Below are 23,265 nucleotides of genomic sequence, written 5' to 3'. Positions count from 1 at the left end.
AATGGACACCCAACTCTATATTCTGGAAAAATCTCCACCTGTTCATCTCAAAATTAAGAGCCAACGGGTGTTACATAGATCTGAGCAAATACTGAGATAAAAGTTTCCCCAATTTCCCGAAAATTGTCGATAGGAAGATAAGCATAAATTGACAGGAACGGAAGTATATGCTGTCACCTGTCATGACATCTCATACTGTAAGATCGATTCAAATAATTTGATGACATTTTCTCCGGGTTCGCGAGCTTCAGGGAGGTACTCGTTACGCGCGCGTGTCCCCCTAGAGAGGCGTGACACTGCGCGTAACCACAATGCTTTCTAAAAACCCGCGCGCAAGCGCTTTCATTTCATTTTCTTGTATTTTAATAACGACAGGCTTTCTCTTCATTATTCGTCACAACACGAAATGTCCTGTACTTAAATTATCGTAAACGGCACTTATTCGAGACTCCTTCGGGAATCGTTCCCCAAAGGGTCCAGTTGAAACGAATGACACTTTTTCAGCTTTCCGAGGGCGACTGTTGACGAAAGAATGGTGAATTTGATTTAAATTGGATTTTCTTTCGAGGAAGCTTAACATCGCGCTGTGATTGGTCTGAAATCATTCGCACCACCTTCTCAACCAATAAGATAAAAAAGAAAAAGGCCAGGGGCGACATGGTGCCGCGTTTTCCCGCGCTCGGGTAGTTAACATGAATTTGCTCCGGGTTTCCATCGGTCCACGTGATGCTTAGTTTTGCTCTGATTGGCTGCTGGGATTTCTCGGGTTTTGACGCAACGACACACGATAGAAAAGCGCCCTGTTTTTAAAACCTCGTCGTGTGTCGATCTCACTAAATTCTTTGCTGAAAAAAAAGGAAGTGTTAAATATCCAAGTGTACGAGAAGCTTCTGACTCTTCGAAATAATTCAGTTCGTGATATTAATGGGCATCAACCGCCTCCAGATCAGTTTGATTTGCATTTTACCGGTCTCCCTGACCTCCTGGTCTTTTTAAAATTCAATTTTTTCGACAAAAATACCGTTAAGTGAATTACCAAGGGAATACACAAGCCTAGGAAGACGGCAAACACAAAGCATAGGCACAATATAAACATTTACAATAAAGGCTGTAAATTCAAAAAAACTTTTTTCACACGCTGAAATTAACGAAATGACTGAGTTATGAGCTCACCGTTTCGCTCTTTTTAAATAATTCCTATCTCTGCTGTCAGAGGAGAAATCAAGATTCGAGGCTCGTTAAGTTCATCTTCAGGGGAAGAGAAAAGAAAATTGTAGCTCGCAAACAGGTAAGCAGTAACAGGATTCAGCGCATAATTTAGCTTTATGTGTTTGCGCGGCAAGCGGCATCTTTTCTATTTTTCAGAGTACACAGAACTTTTTCGAAATCGCCTTGTATAACAACACAAAAAAATGGTTGGTAATTCTAAACAGGGAGCATTTTATTCTGACAAAAGTAGATGGAATTTATCTTTTTGTGTATATTTTTCACTTTTCAGAAATAAGACAATGTCGTCGATTCGTTATTGATTTTTAACATTAAATAACTGTAAATAGATATTAGAATTGAGTGTTAAGAACTCCGAGTTGAATCAAACTTCGCTCGTGACACAGGTGGGAAGGTAATATTTTCTCACAGGGGCCCTTTGTGACAGTACTGACAAGGTAAAGATCTCAGCTTTTGCATATTACTGGATGGTGTACCTGATCAACTGCAAACAAAGCTACTCAAGTTTAGTTATGCACGAATTCAGACAGAGCCTGAACGCCAAATGATAGGCAATAGAGAAAAAGTCATGATTCGACATGAAAGAGGACTCTGACTGAGTGCCACTTAAATAGAAATTTGGCCGACGTTTGTCACCGTTAATTAGAAGGATGGCATATCATGTCAACTGCTCCTTCTGCTCACAACTTTAACTCTTACCAGGCGCCCCAGTCATAATCCGATTAACTTATGGGAAATAAATGAAAGGAAATTTGTGACGTTTTTCTGTTTGAACAGAGGAATTACGCAAGATTCACACACCCTAAAACGTGGCACAGCAGTGAACTTGCGGAATGTTTTGGAATAAACTCACAAAAACAGAAACTTTGAAACTCAAATGGGAATTCAAGTATAAAATATTCAGATGGAGATCACTTTTTCGATAGTTATACCTTTTAAATGTATAATACTCAGTCTAATACTTTTTATCGTAAAATTTTATTTGTAACTCTGAACCGCTTTGAGACAGTGTTTTTTTCTTACTCTGCGTAAACTAGAAAATATGCAAAGTATGAGAGAAGCTTATGGCGAGCTTAAGTCTGGCTTTGTTCTTCGCTTTGTTCAGATCTGGGTGAGTTCACAAAAGGACCCACCATTGAGAGCGCTTATTGTAACTCGTTCACTGACAAATCGACATATAAATAAACGGTTACTTGTCAGCACTAAAGGTTTCGTCAAAGTTCAGCCAAGAAATAAGCTTGTTATCAAGGAAGACAAAATTACAAAATCCAGAGTTTCTTGAGTTGGTGGACAATTTTCTACTCGAAGCAAAAGTAACGCCTTACTGTAGGCAGACTTTTACAAAATGCATTTTCTTTCGAAGGTATGAAGAACTGTTTTCATCGATGTCTGAAAGTCATTGTGTACCGCCACACATAGCACAATTTTTAATTCGCTTGAGATGAATCATTAAGTGAACAAAATCATGGCGGAAGATATCAAAGAGTTCAATAAGGAAAGAAAATAAGTACACAAGTCGTTATTTAGTTGTGGTACGTTATGATTTGCAAGTTGTACAAAGATAAAAATCTGCTGTTTACTCGACATTTTCACAGTCGATTGCTTTAAGGAAACGAGTCAGTCCCTATATCTAGCGTGTCGTATGCACTACGATAACTTCAAATCGACAAGCAAACCAAAACAAACTCTTGCAGAGTTTTAGGGTTTTTCTCGAGGAGAAAACATTTCAGATGCGGCCGTCTGATCTCAAGAGTTAACACTCAACAAAAAGTACAGATGTTAGTTATTCCCAACAGGCTAACGTAGTGCTGTCATCTTTCCATTTAGATCAACCTTTGTAACGAGTTCACTGAATCAGTGGATGAGAAGACTTCATGTTAGAGGCCCGTTAGAGTGATGGACGGAGACTCAAATGTCATGGGTAATTTCAAAATTTTAATTCTGCATGCTTTCGGCAAGAATGATATTCCTATTGTTGTTGTTATTATTATTACTATTATTCTGCGTTCAGTGATCTGATGCACTTAATTTTCTTGAGAACTTTCGATCTTCTCTCGAATCAAACCTGTAATTATCCCAAAAGCGATCTCGTTCATTCTCGAAATCTTGAATATTCTGCGAGTTGCGGTCAATCAGCGAAAAATTAGTGTGATTCAAACTGTAACTATTGAAAGTTAATTTACATTTTCAATTGACACTTTCACTAGGTGCGCGATCGTGAATTAAAACCCTCATCAAATTAGAGTTAACCATGGACGAAAATGCTTTTCCCAAACTTTTCTACGAAAGATCAAGTCGTGCCTTTAAAGCACTAACTTGCTTTAAAACATCTCACAATCTTCATGCTACTGCTTTTAACATGCAATTTCAGTGTATTCTGTGGCACCTTTTAATCTAAGGTTACTGATGCAAAATCTGGGTCCTTCTAGAATTTATCGCACTATGTTACTCACTTTTAATTGGGTTGAAATCGCCTCGGGCTATTTTCAGAGCTGCAATGATCAACATTGAATTCCAAAAATATATTTTTGATAGTAAAATTAATTCTTCTGGTTTACAAAACAATGAAGTCTTAGTTTTTCATAGAAGGTTGAGTAAATTATTAAAAAAAAGTCTTCATTTAGGCTTTCATTCTATTGTTCAAGGAAAATACTCGTTATGGCGTTAAATACGTAACAGTGCTTTAAAGTTTAAAGGAAAATTTGAAGTAGATCCGCTTAATTTTGCTCAGCATTGTCAATCTTAGGGGAAAAGCAAAAATTCCAAGATCCAAATTGATGAATATTGGCAGAACGCGGTTAAACTGTTTGAATTAAAATTCACTGTTGTCAGATATTCATTATTTATGACACTGAAGGTAAACAACCAATCAAAAATAGGGGTTAACGAACGACTGGCATTTCAAACCAAGCTCTAAACACCACAAATATTTATCCAAAGTTCACCATGATTGGTGAAGCGAACACTGCTCCGTTATCTGGAACATGCCACTTCAGAACATTTGCTCGCACGGCTGAGAAACAAACAATAATCGTAGGTTAGTTTACCGAGGGATGTCGCAGTCACGTAGAACTCGAAGTAAGTGAATTGTTTACCATGACAAAACATTGCAGGCGTTTCGCATGGTCGGAACCAGTAGATGGATCCATACCTCATTTGTGAGTCTAGATTCCGTCGACAAAAAGTGTAATGAATTTCATAATTTCTTGTAACTAAATCTTCTGCACATATGAAAAAAAGTCTCCATGTAAGCTTTGCATGCCTTCTGTTTTCACCAAATGTTATTAGCATTTTAAGTTTAGAATCAGGGAAATTTTCTTCGCTCGATCGATTTTGACCGCAATTGGTTTAAGGCTCTATCTCGAACTACTTTCGCTTCGTTAAAAGGCCTTTAATATCTGTTTTCTTAGCGGTCCAAAAGGTAGAAGTCAACAAATCAGTGATCTGTTATGATCTGTATCCGTTATACGACAACACGTTCAAGTATTCCTCCGCCATGTTGAAAAAGTGCAATGAACGACAAGCATTATGTTGTTGTTTACAGGGCAATCTTACGGTCAAAGAAGACCTTCTCTCACCGTCGTTCTTAAACGAGTCCTTGAAGGATATCCAGATGGTGGACAGATACTAAAAGTAAGTACTTTTGAAAGATAAAAAATAATTTCATTTTATCAACGAACAACTTCAAGATATGTATCGATATGGTAATTAGTTACCGTTGATACCGGTGGAAAATATGCACGCAGTCATTAAAATCGATGTTCGTTCGAAATAATTAAGTGGTAAGGATAGTTACGTTGCGAACAATCAAGAATATTTGAATGTTCGTTCGGTAAAAGATGTCAAACTTTTGTGGAAATGTGGCCTCATTATGAGTGACAATTTGTTATCATATGCCATTGATATGAAGTAAAGTCTATAAGTGAAGTACATTTAAGCCTTCAGTTACCTACAAAAAAGAACGATCACAACGAAATAAAACAATTCTTAAAAAGGACACACCTCAGACGCTATACTCTACCAACATAGACATGGCTATCAATAGACTAAAACGAACGTAAGACATTCATTTTTTTGTCTCTGAGTAACGATTACAAAGAATTTTCCAGTGGATATGTGTAAGTCTTACGCACGAGCTGAGCGATGTTACTCGAAGGTAGATTACAAATTAGCTTCCTCTATATGCCTCTTTAATGTCGATAAATAATGATTTATTAAAGTAGGCTAGAGCAGAGTCTTCAAGGTGAGGAAGTCTACTTGCTCCGTTAATACTCTGAATTTGTCTTCCAGGAACTGATTCAAAATGCTGACGACGCAGGCGCAACTGAAGTGAAACTTTTGTTTGATTCACGTGACAATGCATTTGGGACATCTACCCTTATCAATGTGGGTTTGTCCAAATTCCAAGGCCCAGCTCTATACGTTTACAACAATGCCCTCTTTAAACAAAAAGACTGGACTGGAATTGAGAGCATAATGCAGGGATCCAAGAAAAAAGACCCAGTGGCAGCAGGTCGCTTCGGGGTTGGGTTCAACTCAGTTTATCACGTGACAGGTATGGCTGGCAAAGAGATAACAAGGGTCCTAAACTTAACAAGTTGACAAAACCTAACAGTCTCAGAGAGTCTTGCTCAGAGAAGAAAAACATTTAAATACGACACTAAAACTTGCCACCATTTAAATTTCCTATACTGTTACCAATCAAGAAACCAGGATTTCATTCTGAATTTAAACTTATGACGATAACGGTGAAAAGTAATCCTCGATTAACCTGCTCCTATAACCTGACAGCGCTATTGTATCCCTTACCCTTGATGAGTTAAAAATGGTTTCAGCTTTTTCTTTGTAAAGCATATTGCATTTCCTAGTGCAGGACCAACGTGCTTTGCTTTGCAAATACTAAATTGCAATATTTGTTCTCCTTAGATTTACCAAGTGTTGTCAGTGGCCATCACGTTGCTTTTCTCGATCCTCAAGAGACATATTTTGGGGCTGGAGAAACTGGTAGGAGGTTCGATATTCGAGAGCCCCTAACATATCAGTACCGAGATCAGTTTTCGCCTTACGAAGACGTCCTGAGTTGCAAAATCTCCTCTGGATTTTTTGAAGGGACTCTATTTCGTCTCCCTTTGAGAAAATGGCCATCTAAGATTTCGATCAAGCCCTACACAGCAGGAAAAATCAATAATCTTTTTGAATCGTTCATAGAAGAAGCTCCTGTAATTTTGCTTTTTCTAAAGAATGTAGAAATTGTAAGTATCTACGAAACCAGCTGGACTGGGAAGGAAAAGATGATTTTTTCTGTCCAAGTGAAGGAGGAGTTTCGAGAAACAGTTAAGGAGTTGAAGTGCAAATTCGTCGAAGAGGCCTCTGGTTTTCTATCCAGACCCTTTGAAATGAGTTACGAGACGGTAATAGAGATTAACCGGCCCGAAAATTCTCAACAACAATTCAAGTTCATGGTCTTAAATAGGGTTGGACATGAAAGCATGCATATGGCTGAGCTTTCTTCATCTCTTGGCATTGTTCCATGGGCCGGAGTTGCAGCATCACTGGATACACCTGATGGGAATACCAATAAGGTAAATGGTCGCGTCTTTTGTTATCTTCCCTTACCTGCCGACTCCGAATGCAAGTCAGGTCTTCCTGTTCATGTCCATGGTGCCTTTGGTCTTACGGATAATCGTAGAAATCTGAAGTGGCCCGGTACGGAAAGCCAAAGCGATGAAGCAGCAGAATGGAACATCTGTCTCACCCGCGAGGTCTTGAGTAAAGCTTATGCTAGCCTGGTCGTTGCACTCACTCGATCGCAGACCCCTGGTCAAGATTTGCTTCCTATAGTTGACAACGTTTGGCCAGATATTGATTCTGTTCAAGGCCAGTGGAAAGCTCTATTAAAGCCTTTCTTCGCAGCTCTGGCTGATCAAGCGGTCTTTTGGACCCCATCTCTTGGCGGAAGATGGATTTCTTTAGAAGAGGGAATTTTGGACCGTATGGAATTTTCTCCGAAGAAGGTTCGTGACGAGGTTCGTGAGGTTGTAGTGGACATACTTCTTCAGGCGAACGAGCCAGTAATATTCCTTCCGCGGCAGGCAATAAAGGCCGTCGAAGAATATGCAGAACATCAAGTGAGGAGGCCTAAAGACATTACGCCCTCATATGTACGTGCCGTGCTAAGGGGGGATCGTTCCGCGCTCCAGAACAGAGAGAATACCAAAGAGTCCCCTCGAAGCCCTTCCATTGAAACCTCTTGCATCCACGGACTCAAGGGAGTAGGCAGCGAAGATCGTAAGGTGTCAGAAAGACTTGGAAAAATGTCTTTAGAGCACCTTACCAGAAATGAGAAATTGTGTCTCTTAGAATTCATTCTGATGGATCGTAACTTCACGGACTTGGCTGGTCTTTCCCTATTGCCTATTGCTAATGACACCTTTAGATATTTTCGAACTGACGTTCATGATTATAATCCAGATAACTGTGTACTCATTGGGTCTCGAAACCACCCACGAAGTCTCATTCCCGGGAGCAATGGGAGATTCTTGGATGAAAACATCGAAAAAGGTGTACTTGACATATTACGTTCTCTGGCAGGGGAAATGGAAAGTAAGCGCTTGGGGCCCACACAGCTAGTAAACCTATCACCCTCTCTCGTGCCAAAGCTGGTTCGCGAAAGCATACCTAAAGCTTGGGGGATCAGTTCCACAGTTGTGTCTTGGGATCCTAAAGATGAATCCTTACCTGATGATTTATGGCTACGTGGTCTATGGTCTTGGCTCAAAACAGAATTTCCCAAAGATCTCACTCCTTTCGAAGGAATTCCTCTCATCCCCTTAGTGGACGGAAGGTCCGAGAAACGATATCTTATCAGACTGAAAAAGGACCACTGCCTGATTCAGAGTTCATCCTATTTCGCATCTTTACCGCGGAACGTGGTGAGTGCACTTCAAAAGGCAGGTTGCATCGTTCTTCCTCACCTCCCCCCATTCTGTGACCACGCTGCCTTAAAACACTACATCGAGCCGCCAACTTCCTCAGGTGTACTAAAAGTTCTAGCAACGGTCATGAATGAACCAGGGAATGACAATCTCGCCAGCTGTACTATTGAAGAAAAAGTGGCCATCAGAGCATTCTTGTCCAGTCTAAGAAATCCTACTGATGATGAAGTGGTAGCCTTAATGACGTTGCCAATCTTTCAGGCAATGGATGGGACGACCTTCACAGCAGTTCAGCCAGTAGGACCCTTATCAGGAACAAAACTTGATGTTGCTCCGCCTCGGTTACATCTACCATCGAGTACAAAGATTCACTGCTCACATGAGATACTTTCTGCCACTGATGATGACTCGTACCAGCTACTGCGGCGACTTCCCGTTCGAATTCTAAGCACTTCCGACTTTTTGATTGACAAGATATTTCCTTACATAGAAAGTGGAGGATTCTACACTCGAGAGGAAGTCTCTAACCTGATGTTTTGGGTGATACAGAGACTTCCCGCTCTATCGAGCGACAACAAAACTTTCCCGGATCATCTCAAGAATGTGCGGTTTGTTCCGGTTGCGAACGGGTCCCTCAAAGCACCTTCTGAGTTATACGACCCGGAAGATGAAATCATTCAGAAACTATTTCAAGGCGAACCCGACGTATTTCCTGCTTCAGAGTTTGCCAAAGCTCATGCACTAAGCTTGCTTCGAGTGTTCTTGGGCCTGCGGCGAAGTCGTTCCTTAGAAGCCAAAGATATTCTTTTGATCGCAAAGCAAATCACGGCAGCTCCTGAACAGTCTGCTCTCAAAAGAGCCGAGGCATTGCTTCAGTTCCTGAATGATAATGCGTACCTGGTTGAGAACGAGGTCTTGTTGGAAGAAAGCTCTGGGTCCGCAAAGAAAGTACCTTTGGGCAGCGTTCTGTCAAGCTTACCCTGGCTACCCGCGTCCAAAGAACCCCTAAGTAAATACCCACAATGCATGGCCTGGTTTGGCGTAGCGAGAAGACTCTACCCTCCTAAAGATATGAGAGATGCGGACATGGTAAATATCATTGGTTCATCTATGCCGATTCTTCGCGGAAGTCTGGACGACAAGCTTAAAAAGGCTTTTGGATGGTCTTTTCCTCCTCCAATTTCCTATGTTCTAGAGCAACTGAAAGGTGCCATAACTACTTGGCAGCAACAAGTACACAAAACATCTGAAATTGAGTTACTGAAGTTCCAGGGAATGCTGAAGGATATCTACAATCATCTGTCCAGCGAAATTGTGACAGCCGAAGCAGTATTAGTTCTCAAAGAGCATTCATTTCTGCCATGGATATGGCATGGTTCAGGGTTTGCTAAACCTACCTGTGTTGCTATGAGAAGCGAGTGTGCCTTGGATTTAAGACCCTACGTATTTGTCTTATCTGAAGATTTCCAAGGCTACTCTTCCTTTTTCAAACGTTGTGGTGTGTTAGACACTTTCAATGCCACATCAGCCCTAGAGGTCCTGCACATGATTCGAGATTGGCACTTGGAGAAAAAGCGTCCCTTAGAGGAAGTGAAACGCGATCTCCGCCTGTCTCGTGACATCCTAGACTTTTTGACCAAGGACGGATCTCGCCTTTCCTCTGACATCCGTAAGAGAGTTTTAGTACCCATCCAAGCTGAGGAAGACAGACTCATTCTTCAGCCATCCACTGATGTGAGCTATTGCGATGCAGAGTGGTTGAGACTAGGAAAGAGTGATACCAGTATTTCCGAAGTTGCCTTCATAGTGCACAAAACCATTTCAACTGAAACTGCTCGGCTTCTTGGAACACCCCCGTTAAGTAGGAAATTGGCAGTAACGGAGCCCCTTGGATTTCAGCAGAGTGGACCGTATGAACCAGTAACAACAAGATTAAGAAACATCCTTAAGGATCACAACGACGAGATGGCGACTTTCAAAGAGTTGATTCAGAACGCAGACGATGCAGGAGCAACAGAGGTCAAGTTCCTTCTTGACTGGAGGTACAGCAGTGCAGAGAAGCTACTGGCACCTGGTATGGCCGAGATGCAAGGGCCAGCCCTGTGGATTTACAACGACGCCCTCTTTACAGATAAAGACTTCGAGAATATAAACAAACTGGCAGGAGCTACCAAGATAGGGAATAAAGACAAGCTAGGCCGTTTCGGAATTGGATTTTGTACTGCTTACAATATAACTGACCTTCCTAGTTTCATCAGCCGTGAGTTCATTGCCTTTTTTGACCCAGAAACAACTCGTTTAGGAGACCTCATCAAGGACAAATCTCGTCCCGGCATTCGTTTGAATCTTAGGAACAATGCAGTGGCACTGAGTGCATTCTCTGATCAGTTTAAGCCTTATCAAGGAGTCTTTGGATGCACAATTGATAAGAATGATCGGTCATTTTTTTATGACGGAACCCTATTCAGGTTTCCTTTAAGAACCATGAGACAGGCCAGTGACAGCGAGATTTGCAACAAGTTCTATAACGAGGAGCAGTTCACCCAATTGATTTCAGCATTTCAGGAAAACGCATCAAAGATGTTGCTCTTTCTACAGAGTGTTTGCAAGATAAGTTTCTTTCAAATAGCGTACGATCAGAACCCATCCTTACCCAATGCAGTGTTTGAGGTGGAAAAGGACATATTGTTGACGTTGCCGTCAACAGGCATCCCAGCAGACAGGCTGACGTCAGAGAAAAACAATAACCAAGGAATCCGCAAAAGCGATCTTAATGGCAGCTGGGTCTTTGAACGGCACCAACACCAACACCTTGTCGACTCCTCTAGAGTAGTGTTTATGAAATTTCAAGCCTTCCCAAATAGTTCATTACAGTCCTCAAGAAACCAACGAAACACTGAAGTTTGGTTGATCACGTCATGTTACGGTGAAAGAAAATCGCTCGAGATGGCCAACACAGAAGATGGAAAACTAAATGGCTTGTTGCCTAAAGCTGAAGTCGCTGCCCTACTATCAGACAACGACGAAGCTAAGCGATGGAGCCCTAAGAAAACAGTGGGAGAAGTATTCCTTGGTCTACCTCTGGGAGTAGAAACAGGTTTTCCAGTTCACGTAAACGGCTACTTTGCTGTGACGACAAATCGCCGTAGTTTATGGGAAGATACGAAAGAGAGTCCACCGTCAAGAAAACCGATTGAAGTACTTTGGAACCAAAGTCTCCTTGAAGACGCCGCTTCAAAGGCTTACGTTCAACTCCTGGTAGAAATTGTTAGTCTACAGAGACAGGGAAAGATAGTGGAATTTCCATTTGACATCCTTTGGCCGGACCCAGAAAAAGCTCCCTCCAAGACTTGGGTAAAGTTTGCCTGTACTATTTATCAGAATATAGCAAATAGTACAGGAACTCTTTTGAGAAGTCAGTCACAATGGGTATCGTTCAAAGATTGCGTCTTTTTAGAAGAGAATGTCTCACGGTTACCGGAGAGTTCTCCAATAATGCGCACATGCGGCTTCAACGTAATTCAACTGCCAAAATTTGCTACGAACGGCTTTGAAAGAAGTGCTACACAAGAAATTGCTGCACAAACTGTTACCATGGACAAATTTGTTTGCGACATCTTTTTTCCGGCAATTGACAGGTTGCCGAACAGTCTGAAGGATCCAATAACATGTCATGTTATGGATGAATACCTTAGAGGATCGTACAAGTACGAGAAAATCTTGCGAGGATATCGATGTATCCCAACATCACCAGATGGTTACCATAGGTCTCGGCCCGGTGAACTGATTGACCCTACTGGAGCTGCTAGCAGCTTATTTCTTGAAGAGGAGCACATCTTCCCAACTGGCTCAGGTTTCCTAAGAGCAGAACGACTCGTTGCCTTGAGAAACCTTGGGATGGTAGAGGCCTTATTGCCGTGGGAAAGAATCTGCGAGAGAGCCACGTTCATTGCAACGTTAGCCACTGTTAATTATGAAAAAGCTCTGCCGATGTCGAGGAACTTAATCAAATATTTGAATGACAGCTCAAGCAAGCTATCTCCACCAGGAACTCAACAAAGGAAACAATTGTCAGAAATTTGTTTTCTTCCTGCTATGGATAGACCAACAGGGTATCACCTGCAGTGGAAGGGATCAGAGGGAAGTGCGAAAAAATTGTTTTCAGCCAGAGAGCTACGACGTGATGACTCCACATATTTAATAGGAGCGGTACTCCCAATCTTAGACGAATCTTCAGAGACCGGATGTGACCGTGTGAGCAAAGATGTCTCTAAGCTGTTAAGGCTTGGTGATCAGCGTCTGACTGTCAATGACGTCCTTCTGCAACTCCACTCCGCTGTACAAGGTCTCGTTGCGCATGATGCGGCCAGCAGAGAATGTGCCAGGAGGGTTTCCACTGCCGTTTACCAGTTCCTACAAGAGAGATTAAACACCTCAGACAAGCAAGTTATTCAAAACCTTCTCCATGGAAAGCCATGGATATTTGTGGAAGGCAAGTTTGTAACTTCTGATCAAGTTGCCTTTTCATGGAAAAGTCATGGGGATCCTTTTCTTTATTGCCTTCCCGATGACTACACCATAAAATTCAAAGATCTCTTTAGAGCACTTGGAGTCAGAGAATCGTTTTCCGGTGAGGACATGGTCGATGCATTATTTGTTCTTGCTGAGAGAAAAGATGGCGAACCTCTCACGATTCAAGAGTTTAGGACTGTAAAATCGTTCTTGGAAGATATTGCCTCGATGGATGAAGATGCTCTGAGTTCTTATTGCGGTCAGCTCCCCTTACCAGATGTGGATTTGGTGCTCACGCCTGTAGGAGAACTAACAATCAACGACACACCTTGGCTGGACTCCTGTGGGCGAACGAAATGTATTCACAGTGATATTTCCGCAATGTTAGCCCACAGGTTAGGAGCTCAAACTATGCGAGAACAAAAGCTGGACAAGTATTCTCATCGTATAGGAAAGCCCTTTGGTCAGAGTGAACGCCTAACAGATCGACTAAAAAGAGTACTGGAAGCTTATCCGTGTGATGTTGGAATACTTAAAGAGATTATTCAAAATGCAGAAGATGCAGGGGCCACGGAAGTTCATTTTATACATGATCCGCGTCAACATGGTACTACTCGTGTTTTTTCGGAACAATGGAAAGACCTCCAGGGACCAGCACTTTGTATTTACAATGACTGTCCCTTCACAGAAAAAGACTTTGAGGGGATACAAAAGCTTGGTATAGGAAGCAAGACTGGCAGCCCTGAGAAGACAGGAAAGTATGGTATCGGTTTTAATGCAGTATACCACGTGACCGATTGCCCAAGCTTCATCACAAACGCCGAAACATTGTGCGTTCTCGATCCACACGCCCGATATGCGCCTGATGCAACACTGGAGTTTCCCGGACGTCGATTTGACCCCCTTGATGACGAATTTTGGGAACACTTTGCTGACGTGAGACCCTGTTATTTAGAGGAGTTCTTTCATTTGAAAGAATCTACGATGTTCCGCCTGCCAATTAGAAACGATTTGTCCGCTAAACAGTCAGAAATTTCCTCCAAGGCTTTTAGCAACTCCGAAATTGACCAACTGCTTACCATTTTTGAAAGCGAAATCCGAGAAACGTTATTATTCCTTCGAAATGTCACCAGAGTGAGCATTTCAAGGATTGAAAACAATAAGTTGGTTCGGCGGTACGAGGCTTCTGCAACAATTCCAAACACTGACATTCCAAAGATCCAAGCTCTCGACGTAGAAATCAAGCGGAGCTTAGAGTTGAGTACCAGCTGTATTCCATGGTTTGGAATTACCTACACCAAAACCATTCAAGACACATTAGGAAGACAAGATAATTGGCTCATTCATCGATGCCTTGGTTCTCGTCTGCATGGTGAAAAGAAATTAATTCCCGAAGGAAGCAAGAATGGTCTTCTTCCTCGAGCAGCTGTGGCAGCCTGTGTGACCACAAATGAAAGTCTCTCGCCACGACGAAGACGTTCCGACAGCTTACAAAATCCAAGTCAAAACAACAAAATTCATCGAGCGTTTTGCTTCCTACCATTGCCGGTTGAGACAGGCCTTCCAGTTCACCTTAACGGCCAATTTATACTGGATAATTCTAGAAGAAATCTTTGGAAAGACGATGGAGTTCAAGGACCGAGAGCTCAGTGGAACAATTTCATCAAAAATAATGTTTTAGCTCCTGCCTATGCAGAACTCATCGTAAGTGCAAGAACATGCATACCTGGAATTTCAAAGGGAGACCCATGGTACTTTAACGATATCACAGAGGCTAAAAATGGTTTGAAATGGTATCACAGCATCTTTCCGGATTCAGATGATGTTCACTCAGAGTGGAAAAGCATTGTTTTAACAGTGTACAGACTTCTAGCGAGTTCCAATCAGCCGGTATTACCTATCTTGCGAGACCAACCTTCGCCCAGACCGCCCATGACCTCTCCTCGGACCTTTTCAAGGTTTGGCACAAAGCCACTTTTTCCGTGCTTGTGGGTTCCTCCTTGCAGCGACAGAGAAGAGCAGCAAGCACTATTCAGTGATCTTTCCAACTCAGAACTGGAAACTCTACTCCTAAAAATAGGTGTGCCGATAGTTTACGCGCCGCCAAGACTCTACACCAGTTTCAAACAAGCCGCTGCAATGGTGAAAACCGTCAGTCCCGAGGATGTTATGGCTATCATCTCGAAGCACAGGGATAGTACAGATGTGCTTCCCTGCTCTATTAACGGTACCACCTTCAAACAAGCGAGCGAATTGAAGCTATTAATCGAGTATTGCATGGGAGATGAAAACTTCCTCCAACGGTTAGATGGGTTGCCCCTTCTGCTAACTGAAGACGAAGTACTTAGAGAATTTGATTCAAGAAATCCAGTTTTTCTCACACCATTTTCCAGTCTTCTGTCTTCTCAGAAAGACCTTTTTGTTCATAAGGAATTCATCCCGCTGTTTTCAAACTTCACCAGAAATGACATTTGGAAGTCCAAAGTGTTTAAACGTTTCGACACGATATCTATTGCTCCATATTTGATTCAACTTCTTCCATCAAAATGGTTCGCAGGCGACAAACATGTCTCATGGGAACCAAGTGACAGTTGCACACCATCAGTTGAGTGGTTGACGACGCTGTGGGAATTAATCATATTGACATACAAAGAAAGGCAGTCAAGCTTCGAAGACAAAGAGGACCCATCCGAGACTCTTCGACCACTTGAAGACTGGCCGATTATTCCTACTTCTAATGGCACCTTAGCTCCTCTGTCCCTCAGCAAAACTGTGTTGGATTTGAGTACACGCATTTACAATGAAGACAGGTTGGTGAGAATCCTGTGTAAGGTTGGAAGTGCTCAGCTGGATTTTTCAGTTCTTCCAAAAGTCGACAAGGATGAGGCTTCACTCATTGCATCCCCACATCTGGCGAAGCCATACTCGAGACAAGATGTTATCAGCGTTATACACTACCTATCTAAAGGTGATGACTTCAAATGCGAACTCGGTCAAGGCGAAATCGTTACACTTCTACGATTTTTGCAGGAAGACGTCACTACCGTCTATAGTAACCAATCACTACTGAGAAAACTGCCGCTATACAAAACCCTGAATGGGAAATTTGTTAGTCTCGATTCATATGCCTTCTCGTACGTTGTCGATCTGCCTCAGTGTGTATCCCTGGCTGACATCGAAGCGCGCATTGAAAAAGAAAGTTGTGTACTATTGGAGGTAATTCAAGAAATAGAACCTTTATACAAGGCTCTCGATATCAGCCAGCTGTCACAAGTAGACGTATTCGTCAAATACATATTGCCAAACCTTGACGCGATGTCAGAGAGAGGCCTTCAGGAAGTGCTGCTCTACATCAAAGATACTCTCCTATTCACCGTAAAGAGTTCCAGTGAGAAGAGCATTTTACTCGATGCCCTGTGTGAGGCACGTATTTTTCCAGACAAAAGCGACACACTAGTCCCTGTCAGCCATTTTTATGATCCTGAGAATCCAGTCTTTACAGAGTTGCTCTCTCCTGCTGATTTTCCACCAGGAGATTACAGCCTTCCAAGCTGGCTCCCATTCCTTCGTCAAGTTGGACTTCAGAACCGTGTTTCCCAGCAACAGTTTATCCAGTTTGCAGAATCCTTAGCGTCTGATGCAGTGACCAGGTCCCAAGATACTCAGTTGAACGATGTGTCTAAAACATTGGTTACTTGTCTGTTTCAACAGGATGACCTGCATGATCCAAGCTTTCTACATGTCGTATCCACTATAAAGTTTGTCGCAACAGAAACTGCATCTAAACAACTGACAAACCTGCAGCCTCAATTTGCGTGTAAAAGTAAGGAAGACATTCCTCCTTTTACTGAGTTCCACGGAGCTTTACCATGCGAACAACAGAAAATTTCGTGGACCTCCACTCCTCTCCTTCCAGCCTGGGCCACTCCAAATACCGCCGAGAAACAAGTTTTGGAAGACCTCGGAGTTGCACTTCTCCCTCCACTGGACAAAGTTATCAATCACATCGCTCTTCTAACCAAAGCACACAGTGGAAATGTCCATAAAGACACCCCAAAAGACCAAAGGGAGCTTCTTCACGATGTCATATACGAGGCGTTCACTTTCTTGAAAGGTGAATGTAATTGCTCCGGTAACACTTTGTCAGACAAGTGCACGAAGTCTTGTCTAGCTATTGGAAACATTCTCAGGAAAACACCTTGCATTCCCGTTGAAGAAGGCCGCGTTTTTGTGGAAGGCAATCAATTAGCGTTTGAGACGACAACAGAGATGCCACCTTACTTTTATAAAGTACCGCGAGAGTACGGCCATTTTGAGCATGTACTTAAGAGACTTGGAGCACATGAGAAACCAACACCATCACAGTTTGCTGATGTCCTTGGGAGACTAAAGGAGGTGTGTGAGGATAAGCATATGGAGCCCAACGAGAAAAAGGTGGCTAGAGAAGCTACACATGGATTTTTCACCACCCTGTCACTGTTAGTGAAGGAAAAAAGCGAAGAGGCTGCGACAAGATGTCTTTTTTCACTGAACCAACTCTTTTTACCTAGCAAAGAAGGTTTTCTCAAGCCATCAAATGAGCTGATCTTTCACGATTGTCCCAGCTTTGAACGTCGTGCACGAGACTTTGCCGGTGACTTTGTGGACATCAGTCGGGAAGGAGAACTCACTGCAGACCGCCTCTCTTACCTTCTCAGTCTTCTACCTTTGCGTCTTAGGGCAAAGACGATTCAGAATTTACTGCGAGAAGAGATACATCCTACCTGTAGAGATAAGCGATGCATAGCAGACAGCACTATTGGATCAGATCCCTGTCCATTTGTAAACAGATACCGGAACGTTTTGCTCTCTCCGAAGTTGGTGAATGGAATTCTACGTGTAATCCGTCATCAAAGACAGACACCGAATTTGCCTCAAGATGTCAAAGACCAGGTACAAGTCCTTTGTAGCTCGCTCAGTGTAACTTGCATGGCATCACTTGAAACTCATTTGATTCACTTGGAATCTGGTAAACCATTACAACATAGCCAAGAAACCCAAGACTGTTTCTTAGAAGAACAGAATGGTGAGTGGGAATTGTTCATCAGGCATGGCACAGACGAAAATCCCCTCCACATCCAACTTTGCTTTCAGGTAAATCGTTTGATTCATAATCAAATAGAGAAGGAGATCTACCTTCAAGCAATGCTTGCATGTAGGGTACCAGAGGAGATCCTACCCTCACTCGACAGATGCGGTGTAGCGCAAGATCTCATGGGAAGCGAGGCGCGCACTACGGAGCCTGTTCTTGGATCTGAGATTCCGGTGATGTATCACTACCTGCTCAGGCAAGACATCGAATACTTTTTTCGGCAAGGTGAAATAGTTGGCTACGAGAAGGAACGTAGAACCGAAGATGGTCAAATTGATGACTCTGAGCCTCTCTACGTGTACGCGAAGGTGGTGAGGAAAGTGCCAAATCGTAAGAGATCCATGGAAACCAGCAGATTTGACTTCAAAGCCAAATATCGCGTTGATATTGGAGAGCCACGCCTCGTGGAAGTCAGCGTACTTGATCTTTACAAGTTTGATCGATCAAACGCTGAAATTCCAAATGCAGAACCCGAACTATCGGATTCTCGTGAAGTATCGATTTTTACTGGAGACCCCAAGGAATCAGAGCGCCGGGCAGCGAGTCGAAATGAACGTCTTGAAAAGGCGAAACAAGAAATCAAGGATACCCTGTGGGAGGCTTGGAAGTTACCTGAAAATGAAAGAAGGAAAGTCATTAAGCGTTTGTTCCTCCGATGGCACCCGGACAAAAATATAGGCTCTGACATTGCTAATGATGTGATGCAATTCCTGCTTAACGAAATAGAGAGAATGGAAAAGCTATTTCCTTCTAATTGGAGAGACAATCTGCGAGATGCTAAGGAAAAGGGAACACAAGATGGAGCCAGCAGCTTTCATGATTTCTTCAACCAGTGGAACCAGCGAGCTCGGCAAGAAAGGCAAACTTATGACACGTTTAAACGACAAAATCATCAAGGAACTCCTTATTCGAAGAGGTCCACCAACCCTCAGAAGAACGAGGCCAAGCGGTGGATGAAACAAGCCAAAGAAGACCTAAACGCAGCAAAACATCTAGAAAGTGAACAACCAAAATTCCCTGCGTTGGTTTGCTTTTTATGTCAACAAGCAACAGAGAAAGTTTTCAAAGGCGCCTTGTATGCAGCTTGCGGCATATCTGAGAAACAACTAGAAACACACGATGTACTGAATCTTGCCTATGAGATTACTGAGTTAGATGGATCACCCGCTGATATTGCCCTCCTGGCTGCCAAGCTCAAGAATTATTACGAGCAAACTAGATATCCTCATTTTCATCGTGGCGACACGATCCCTGCGGAAGCTTTTACGAGCGATCAAGCACAAGACGCTTTAGAAATTTGTGAATTACTGGTGCAGAAAATAACAGACTTTGTTAACGATAGTTTTACAAGGGTGTGACAGTTTGAACCACAAAAACTTTCAGTCGAGACCAAATATTCAGAAGAAAGGGAGGACTGTAAGATATAGCATGACGAAGAGTAGTTATGGATGGTGTAGTCGAGCCAAAGCATTTACTGTACAAAGTAGTAAGATGCATCAAAACGAATTGGTTTCGCGTCAAGAAAAGGTTAAGGGTCTAAGGTACTTCAACACCTACGTAGCGAAAGTTTGGGACCTAACTAAAAGACATTGGCCATCTAGTTCTCACTGATGTGAGACTGTGGAATAAAAGAGAAATTAATAGTAATGGATAGTGATGACCTGACAATTTTACATTTTTATCACCACTACTTCATAACTTTAAATTTTTGTATTAAGTTTATTTACAATTTAACACCCAAATTTCAGCATTTATAACATAAGAAAATAATGCAAAGGAAGGTTGGACATATAGTATGTGTAACAAATGTTTTAATGATCTAATAGTTTTGTAATGAGAGTAATTGCAGGTACCACCGCTTAAGTAAAATTAGCACTTAATCAACGAAAGAGAAACGGGTGAAAAGCCATCAGCGATCCACAGTTGAAAAGAAAGAGAGTTCAGAAAAGAAACTGGGGGTTCTTGGTACATTGTTACCACCAAATAATAATTGTGTACCAAAGGAGCCTTGCTAAGACTGTGGCAACTGACTGGCCAACAATGAACAGTTCCCTTTGGTTTCCTGTAATTTATAAATCAAGAAGAACATAGAAAAACTTTCCCATCATTTAAAATTTATTTCAAATCCTCACTTCTTGGGGGTGACCTCTAACAAGCAATTAGCCTATGGCATAAATTAAGTGTAATTGTAAGAATAACTTAACCATAATAAATGTAACATTAGGCAGTTGATAGCTATCTTTTAACAATGAACAGAGAGATGAGGGATGGGTTGCTTCTCAAAAATTATGAGGTAAATATCAGACTTTGCAGAAACAGATTAGAAGTAATTTTACAAAGACAAACATTTTGTAAGAAATTAATTGTTGTATTGTGCGTAATGCTGAAAACTATTTTAGGAGCAAATTATTTTTCTAGGAATTCCAATAAAAAATTTGATGTTATTTGTTAGACCTCTTTTCTATTTTATTTCTTTGTGAGGATCTGATTAGTGGAATACTAAAACTAACTACACCTAATTCCTTCTATGAAGAGGCAAATTTTGTAACAGAAGTCTATTTTGGAACAGGGTCACCAATCAAACAGGTATTCCATCTATCCCACTGGGCTGGAAAAAAAGTCAGAATCTCTAAATAGCAAAGACAATAAAACCTTACCAGACCTATGCTTGTAAATATATCATCCATGTATGTGGCAAGTGCATTTCTGCAAGATCTTGAGAAAAAGTTTCTTATTGCAATACCAAGTTGTTGGAAATAACATCCAAATATTAAACTTATGGTGGACAGTGGTGAGAAGAATATTTTGGAACTCATAACCACTAATACATCAATTCTTAGCCTTATCAATAAAAACAGCTATTACACATAAAATATCATTTACTTAATTCCACTAGATCATAAAAAAGTGATTTCTGCCAGTTCTCTAGGCCAGGATTGGCAAAAATCCTGGTTATACAAGTAGATTTGTACCTCAAATAGCAAAGTGAAAAAAAAGTTTGAAAGATGAGTGATTCCAAGCATTTCTGGCAGCTGATAAGCTGCTTGACTGCTTCAATGAAACTACTTAAGTGCAACTCTCCTATATAGTTTTAATTTTACAAGTTCAGTATTACATGCATGTTGCAAAAGTTATGATGCAGCCCAACAATGGGGCACAAGATGAGTACAAAAGGCTTTGTAATACCAAGCATCATGTTACAAGGTATTCCCCAAACTGTAACACTAGATCAATGTGTCTCTGACAATGATTGACACTTCAGATCTTTGTCAATTTATTTACAATACCTATCTGCTTTCATCTTTTCTCTCCTGTTTAACATTTCTTCATGAAGTTTACCATCAGTTTTTGCTTTTTTCAATCTGCTATTCTCCTCCTCACTCAGACGCAAATTCCTGTCTTGAAAACTTTGGAATTTCTTGACAAAACTAATTTCATGATTCCGCAGATCTTTTTCTCCCTCAGGTAAACTGCTGGTGCACACTTTACTATGGAAAAAGAAGAAGCAATACCAAATTATTTTAACATCAATCCACAGTCACTCATTTCAAGTTACTGACAATCTTTTTTTCAGCCTCTCATCAAACTTTGATATGGCATACAGTAGCAATGTAAGGCAAAACTCACTTAGGCATGTAGTGTCTAAACATGATGAGGTCAAACTGAGGGGTAAGCATTACATCAAACCTCAGAAGCACTTGCCCCTTTGCCCCAATTATGACGAATTATGGATATTAACTAAACTAACTAAACTGTATTTATTTTTTATTTTTCATATCTTAACCCTTTTACTCCTACAAGTGATTAGTATGTAACTTCTTCCAATGATATCTATACATTATCCAGCAACAGGTAATGAGAATACTCAATCTTATCAGCTAGAAGTTGTTAATCTTCATCTAAAATTCTTGTAACTAATTTACAAGGAAATATGTTGTAGCTAGAGGGGAGAATCAAGAATCAGCTCTTGGGAGTTAAAGGGTTATGAAATAGTAACACCATAGTTAGTCTCCTCTACTAACTATGGTAACACTTACACTTTTGGAACACTGGTCCGAACATGGAATGTCTCCTTCTCTCCAACAGTTTTTTTGCTTGCAGAGAGTTGCCCATCTTCATTGACTGACAAATAGCAGCCATTATATGTTTCAAAAGCAACTTTGTCTTCTTCAAAGACACACTCAAACTGTTCCTGAGGACCAATTGCATCTGATCTTCCAGTGACATTTCCCATCATATCAACAGACATATATTTTCCTGTATGACAAAAGATTGTCAGTGATGGTGAAACCTGAGAATATTTCATTCTTAACCTTATCACTTTCTAGATTTAAATACTTCTTCTCTTCCGTCACTTGTCTAGGTATCTTTAAGAGTTTATTTTAATACATATCAGAAGTGACAACATCACAAGACAAAGGATAAGTTTTTTCCTGATCTATCCACTTGAATGGCCATAACCTATTTTACACTTTAAACTAGTGTGGATCATGGGTGATATAACCCTTTAAATACTAAAAAGAAGGCCTGTCTACAAGCAAACAACACTGAATGCTTAATAAAGAAGTACACATAAGCACATAAAAATCAAGTAGGCATGTTTGTAACAATGAATGTTATGAAATGATGAAGAAAATAATTATTTAATTAACATAAACATTGTTAAATAATTAATTATTGCCATGACAAAGGTATTGAAAATCTATCAAGAGCAAAACGTTGTTGCCAGCTCAGATACTCACCACCTGTAAATTTCAACCAAAATTAAATTTCACATGTGATTTGCTACCGTTACATGCATAAATGTACATGTATAAATATGTTATGTAGTAATATTTTTAACTTGAGACAACAAAAGACAAATAAATAAAAATCTCAGATTGGTTTAAAAAGATAGAAAAATAAACAGTTGAAGGTCTCAAGTAGAGCTTAAAAAAAGTAAAAGTTGGCTGAAGGCATTGTGAGCTGAAATCGTATCATTTAAACAAGAACAAGTACCTATGAGCCAAGTACCCCTAAGCTGTAATGTCGTAACTGGTAAGCTTACAAAATTAAAAAGGTTAAATCATTTCTTACCATAACCCGATTTTAAGGCAATATTTTTCTCGGAAAGTGGAACAGCTGTAAACACTTCAACAGGTGCCGGCGAATTTTCACCATCATCTCTCAGTTCACCAACTGTGAACAATCCAGTGTTAAGTGCCTCGATATAGGTTGTCTGGAAAGTTTGCAGTGCAATGTTACCGCTAACTTCACGAAAGTTTTCCACTTTTCTCCAACCTCCATGACGGAGCGCATCAACATCTGTTGGCTCCTCTTCCTCTCTTTCCCTCTTCTTCTTCTTGTGCTTCTTTTTCCGTAAGCTATCGTCTAATCCTTTAAGTTTTAAACGCCCAGATTTCACTTGTTTGTAATTGTCAGCCATTTTGAGAAAACAGTTTGAGCCTGCGAGGTTTTTTA

The 23,265-nt window shown here is 41.1% G+C and overlaps 2 protein-coding genes across 4 annotated transcripts; one reads left to right on the top strand and one right to left on the bottom strand.

Annotated features, from left to right (window-relative positions):
- The first annotated feature begins 1,253 nt into the window (after positions 1-1,253).
- LOC113672353 (sacsin) lies at positions 1,254-20,249 on the top strand. Of its 3 annotated transcripts, none has more exons than XM_089211654.1 (5): positions 1,254-1,288; positions 3,055-3,148; positions 4,772-4,860; positions 5,518-5,782; positions 6,154-20,249. In XM_089211654.1, the coding sequence occupies exons 2-5, from the start codon at positions 3,124-3,126 to the stop codon at positions 19,161-19,163; spliced, it is 13,389 nt and encodes a 4,462-aa protein (XP_089067780.1). In that variant the 5' UTR covers positions 1,254-1,288; positions 3,055-3,123; the 3' UTR covers positions 19,164-20,249. The 3 variants fall into 3 exon arrangements, with proteins under 3 accessions (XP_089067780.1, XP_027044432.2, XP_089067779.1); XM_027188631.2 differs by lacking the exon at positions 1,254-1,288 and adding an exon at positions 2,433-2,590; XM_089211653.1 differs by lacking the exons at positions 1,254-1,288; positions 3,055-3,148 and adding an exon at positions 4,154-4,305.
- Positions 19,505-23,253, bottom strand: LOC113672354 (protein FRG1). The gene is made up of 3 exons (XM_027188632.2): positions 22,882-23,253; positions 21,843-22,062; positions 19,505-21,293 (listed from the first exon to the last, which is right to left on the bottom strand). Exons 1-3 carry the CDS (start codon positions 23,228-23,230, stop codon positions 21,080-21,082), a joined length of 783 nt encoding a protein of 260 aa, XP_027044433.1. The 5' UTR covers positions 23,231-23,253; the 3' UTR covers positions 19,505-21,079.
- Positions 23,254-23,265: the final 12 nt, after the last annotated feature.

The sequence above is a fragment of the Pocillopora damicornis genome, chromosome 7, assembly GCF_964200805.1.
Source record: "Pocillopora damicornis chromosome 7, jaPocDami1.2, whole genome shotgun sequence".
Lineage (NCBI taxonomy): Eukaryota > Metazoa > Cnidaria > Anthozoa > Scleractinia > Pocilloporidae > Pocillopora > Pocillopora damicornis.
This window is presented reverse-complemented; position numbering and strand designations above follow the sequence as displayed.

Coding starts and splice junctions, on each gene's coding strand:
- LOC113672353 (XM_089211654.1), top strand. CDS start 3,124: ATGGACGGAGACTCAAATGTCATGG. Junction 4,861..5,517: donor ATGGTGGACAGATACTAAAA/GTAAGTACTTTT, acceptor TTTGTCTTCCAG/GAACTGATTCAAAATGCTGA. Junction 5,783..6,153: donor CTCAGTTTATCACGTGACAG/GTATGGCTGGCA, acceptor TGTTCTCCTTAG/ATTTACCAAGTGTTGTCAGT.
- LOC113672354 (XM_027188632.2), bottom strand. CDS start 23,230: ATGGCTGACAATTACAAACAAGTGAAATCTGGGCGTTTAAAACTTAAA. Junction 22,063..22,881: donor TGCCTTAAAATCGGGTTATG/GTAAGAAATGAT, acceptor TTTGTCATACAG/GAAAATATATGTCTGTTGAT. Junction 21,294..21,842: donor CGGACCAGTGTTCCAAAAGT/GTAAGTGTTACC, acceptor CTTTTTCCATAG/TAAAGTGTGCACCAGCAGTT.